This window comes from Manacus candei, unplaced genomic scaffold (assembly GCF_025592945.1).
Source record: "Manacus candei isolate 608988 ecotype Guabito, Panama unplaced genomic scaffold, ASM2559294v1 h1tg000008l, whole genome shotgun sequence".
In the NCBI taxonomy this organism is placed as follows: Eukaryota; Metazoa; Chordata; class Aves; order Passeriformes; family Pipridae; genus Manacus; species Manacus candei.
In genome coordinates this window covers 18,242,493-18,247,553 of record NW_026138056.1, presented here as the reverse complement: position 1 = coordinate 18,247,553, position 5,061 = coordinate 18,242,493, and the positions used below count along the sequence as shown (strand labels likewise).

The 5,061-nt window shown below is 42.4% G+C and overlaps 1 protein-coding gene across 1 annotated transcript; it reads right to left on the bottom strand.

The window, feature by feature from the left end:
* Positions 1-881: 881 nt before the first annotated feature.
* On the bottom strand, positions 882-2,492 carry NPBWR1 (neuropeptides B and W receptor 1). The gene has a single exon (XM_051772190.1). It carries the CDS (start codon positions 2,226-2,228, stop codon positions 1,245-1,247), a length of 984 nt encoding a protein of 327 aa, XP_051628150.1. The 5' UTR covers positions 2,229-2,492; the 3' UTR covers positions 882-1,244.
* Between the last annotated feature and the right edge of the window lie 2,569 nt (positions 2,493-5,061).

Sequence of the window (5,061 nt, the reverse complement as noted above, 5' to 3'; positions counted from 1 at the left end):
ATAGGAGGAATAAACCTCCTCATGCAGTGTTGAATATATGAATTCTAGTGAAACTTTCATTCACCCTTTCCATCCTCCTTCAGATAAAATTAACATAATCTTTTCAGTGTTTTCTTTTTAATTTTTTTTTTCATTTCAATTCCTCTCCTTGAGAGAAATATTAATAAATCTTACAAAAAAAACCCCAAACCAGAATACAAGTGTGTGAGAGATAGTTTAAAAGTAACCTAACCACTACGTATGTTATTTATGAATTTTTCAAACCCTTAAAGTTAACTTGTTCTGAAAACCAACTGTATGTGCAACAAGATGGACCATGAACACATGGTAAATAATAAAGTAATCATCACTTCTGATACAAACAAAAACTGCAGGTTTTACAAACTACAACCACCAAGCACATTGTTAAGTTATTTTCCACAGCAAGTGGCTCCAAACCCACATCTGTGTGTTTTATTCACTAGTCAGGGTGTGCTTTTTCTTCCTTAAAACCAGACTGAGGTCTCTTATCTGTTTTCATGGATTTTGACTACCTTATCTCTGTCCCCTGTAAAATTAAATGAGCTCAATATCTTGCTTTGTTCCTTATCCTTTGGAGTTGTGCCTTTTTCAATCATTGTAAGTTTGCAAGACTTTGGGTAAGTAGGTCCTATGGGTAAGAAAGAGGCTGAGGAATTATTAAGCAAGACACTCAGTAACACACCTTTATTGGGCTTTACAAATTACCAGTAACTGAGATAGTCATGTGCCTTGAGTTCACAAAGCAATACTTTTATAAAGGGAAAAGGGACCTGCTGCAGCTCTGTGTGCTGCAAACCTAGGTCAGAAAGCACATTAGAGAGAAGGAATGGAAAATAAAAATAAAGTTAAAAATAAAAAGAGAAAAAGAAAAAGAAAAAGAAAAAGAAAAAGAAAAAGAAAAAGAAAAAGAAAAAGAAAAAGAAAAAGAAAAAGAAAAAGAAAAAGAAAAAGAAAAAGAAAAAGAAAAAGAAAAAGAAAAAGAAAAAGAAAAAGAAAAAGAAAAAGGAAAATAAGAAAAAGCAAGGAAAGCAATGCTACAGAAATGAGTGCAGGACAGTTGAGAAAGATACACTTGTTCCCAGTGCATGTCTTGGGTAGTGAGGTAACCTGAAGACCTGTAGGCAATCACAAGGACTCTGCAGAGAAAGCATTCTCTGGGCTGGAATCACCCAGGAAAAGCAGGTGACTGTGAGAGGTACAGATGATGGGACAGAGGGTTGGCTTTATGAGGTGGTTCTGCGATCTATCAGTTTGCAAAAGCTCCTCCGGAAACTGTCATCCAGAAAGGCATACAGGAAAGGGTTGAAGCAGCTATTGGCATAACTTAGGCTGGTGATGAAGTAGGAAATCCCAATGATGAGTGGAGTTTGTGGGATGTCTGTGATGAGGGCCACCACTGTGCTGAGGTGATAGGGTGTCCAACAAAACAGGCACACAGCCAAGATGACAACTACCATTAGTGTCACCTTTTTTTTGGCTTTGTCCAGAGCTTTCGCATTGCAATTGAGTTGCATATGTCTCAGTCTGAACAACATAGTGGTGTAGAGGGTGCAGATGGTGGACACTGGGATGACGAAACCTAAAATAAGGGTGTAGATCCGACTGCCTTTCCACCACACACTCTCAGGATGGGGGAACACAAAGACACACTGGGAACGCCCCTGCTCCTTGTGTATCTTAGCAAAGACAGTGAAGGGCAGGATGATGACTGTGACAAAAGACCAGACACAAAGGCTCACGATCTTGGCTGCTCGGTAGGTGCGGTAGGACGTCTTCCTGGACTTGGTGGTGGCCACCACAACAAGGTAGCGGTCAATGCTCATGACAGTGAGGAAATAGATGCTGGAGAAAGTGTTGTATTGGTCTATAGAGATGATGAGCTTGCACATGAACTCTCCAAAGGGCCACTGCAGGAGCAGGTAGTCAGCAATGTTGATGGGTAGCACCAGGATAAAGAGCTCATCAGCAATGGCCAGGTTGAGGATGAAGATGTTGGTTACGGTTTTCATCTTTGGCGCTTTGAGGATTACATAGATGACAGCAGTGTTGCCTGTCAGCCCCACGACACAGATGACTGAGTAGATGACAAGCACTGTGACGTAGAACCTGGGGCTAAGTGGAGGAGTGGACATATTCAGACCCCCATGCCCTCTCACAGCGCAGTCTGCACATGAGGAATTGGTCTCAGGGAAGGAGTAGTTCTCCATGACTACAGAAGAGAGTGGCCAGGCTCACTGGTGATGAGGATGACTTGGAAGGGGAAGGAAAAAAGGCGAGGTCCCTGCTTTCTCAAGGCTGTCTCCTCTGGCACATCCAACCACAAAATCACATATGCTGTCCACTGTGAATCTGATGGAAGTAAAGGGAGATTACCGAGGGCGAAGTGTCCTACCTGCTGCTCCTTCCCTCCTCCCACACAGGCAAGTGCCGTGCAGGGTCAGTGCTCAGTCTCAGACTACCCCAGAGTGACAACCAGCCCAAGGTGACAGCGCTCACCTGGGAACCCAGCAGTCCGCTTGGTGGCTGTCCCCACCGTCCTTGGGTAGTGCCTCTGGACCAGGGGACTGCAGACCGCGGGGTTCCTGCCCTCGCGGGAGCTACTGTCTTTGGTATGCTCCCCCAAAAGCAAAATACACCCCCCTTCCCGACGGGACAGAGCGCTTTGGAGGGGGAGAAAAGATGCACTGACCTCTGCCAGCCCGGCTACGGTGGTGCGACTCCCGGAGCGGGGGGGTGCGGGTCCGGGTCCTTGCAGGAGAGGGATGCCGATGACGCTCCTTTGCTTGATCCTGAGAGTGGAATGAGTGACCGTCTCGATCTAGGCAGCAAGCGACAGGTAATGCGAACCGCTGAGAGGGCGTTTTAAAAGTGCTGGAGCCCAGAAAACAGATTTGTGCAACTACCTGAAGTCACATCCCGTCTCGAGGTATCGCTGTGCAGCAACGGGGAGAAAAATCTCAGCTGTAGGTGGCATCTGTTGGTCGTGCTGGGTCTGAGAACTCAGTATTCACCGCCTGGATGGCTGCGGGCTTATCCCACTGCGGGGCGTGGGCAGCGTGATGCTGTACATCAGGCTCTGAGCAACCAGATCGAGTTGATGTCAGTGATGGTCAAATGATGCTCACTGAGGGGGGTTGGACTAGATAGCCTTTAAAGTTCCCTTCCAACCCAAACTAATCTATGATTCTATGATCTTGCCACAAAAAAGACATTTTTCATGGGGCATGGGTATCAAACTGAGGCAGGACACATGCATAAGAGTCTCTATGCTTCTGCCTGACACTTTCATTCCTTCATGTTGTGATAGTGATAAAGGAAAAAATATAACCCTGGGGAGGCAATCTTTTTTAGAGGGTAATTGAGAGTTCCTGATTATCACTTTTTTTCAAAAAGTACATGGTGTAAAATATATCTCATTCCAGTTTCATTTTTTTTTGCCTTTTCAATGAAAGAATTCTATTGACATTTGCTAAAGTATATTTGATAAAATTTTACATCTCTACAATTTGGAATGTAGAAAATGTAAACAACTTTTTTTTCTTTTCTTTCTTGCATTACTGATCAGAAACATCATTAATTAGTAATAAATTCCTAATAATGTAATATATGCATCTTTTGGCAAATTGGCAAAACTGTTTAATATCTGTAAGCTAACACCATGTTGAGAGATAAATATATCTGTTTCTGATTGTCCCATATTCTGATGCATAATTACCTAGATTAGCAGAATATCACATATATGGAAATCCAAGCAAATAAATTATTAAGCAAATTGATAACAAAAAACAAGCAAAGAAAAGTAGCTTTACTTTATTATGGTTCTGCTTTTTTGCAGTGTTCTGTCTTATTTTATTTCATACTACCAACTGCATTATATAGTAAATGATACTTCATTGTACACACAGTCTGCTCTGTGATTCTTGACTTCCTTTACATAAAAACTGATAAAAAAAGGTGTTCACACACCTGTGTGCTCCTGTAAGAATGACATAAGGATATGCTGCAGGCTTATCATGGAGTTTTGCTCCATTTTTTGCCTATAGTTTCACAAGCCAAATAATTAAAAGGTAACCTTTGCTATGGAGTTTGTTGGAAGCTAGCATTTGAGTCAGGTTTTGTGTCCCAAAGACTTAGGCACAGTTCCCCCAAAGTGAATACAGCTTTGGAAACTCAGTGTGCTTGTTCCCCTACGTCATGCAGCAGTATGAGAGGCAGCTGAGCATGCCAAGTCCTGTGCAAGGGACTTGGGGTGCCTTGTAGGCACTTTCTTGATTATATGCAAGTGCTAGAGGTGATCTCACTTAAGCAAGTGCAGAAATTTTGTCACAGTGCTTGTTTTGTAGTGTCCATACCCGCCCCCTTCCTTTCAGCTGTATCGTTGGCCGAACCTGGAACCTTCTTCTCTGCAGAAAAGATCCCCTAACTTTAGCAATAACTTTATTCCGTGGAGTAAAAGTCTTGGATTTTTGACTGTGCAGGGTTAAAAATGCAATTCTAATAAAAATCTGACTAACAGGAAGAATCTACGTTTTTCCTCTCTTCTGGTAGTTGAAGAAATAGTTTTTTAGCCTAATAAATCTCAGTTGCTTTTATGTGAACTGTTGTCTTTACTCAGGGAATTGTAACTGTCTGTTCTGCACACCAATAAGTAACTTGCCTCTACTATCACATGGTCATGGCTGATATTGCTGCAGTGTTTGAAGGCATGAAAATATATCAGGTCTCACAGGCAGACATCAAAGTAATTTTTTTCCCGTTTTATAATATCAGTTTCAGAGAAAGGCAATCAAAAATATGAAGGGTCTTATAAGTTTATAGCTGACTGCTATAAATGTAGAAATTCTGTACTTCCGTTCTTGTGTGGATATGCCCAGGTCACAGCACGGATCTCACTGTCTCAGCGGGTGCACAGACCATCTACTTTTAAGTGAAAGCAAAGAGAAATGAGAGGTGTTAGGAATAACCCAATAACTTCTCCAAGGAGAGACTTTTGGAATTTTAAAGTCTAGCCTGACAAACGCAGCATCTCCTCAAGAAGCC

Excerpts from the sequence above, each read along its gene's own strand:
- NPBWR1 (XM_051772190.1), bottom strand. The coding sequence starts at position 2,228 with ATGGAGAACTACTCCTTCCCTGAGACCAATTCCTCATGTGCAGACTGC.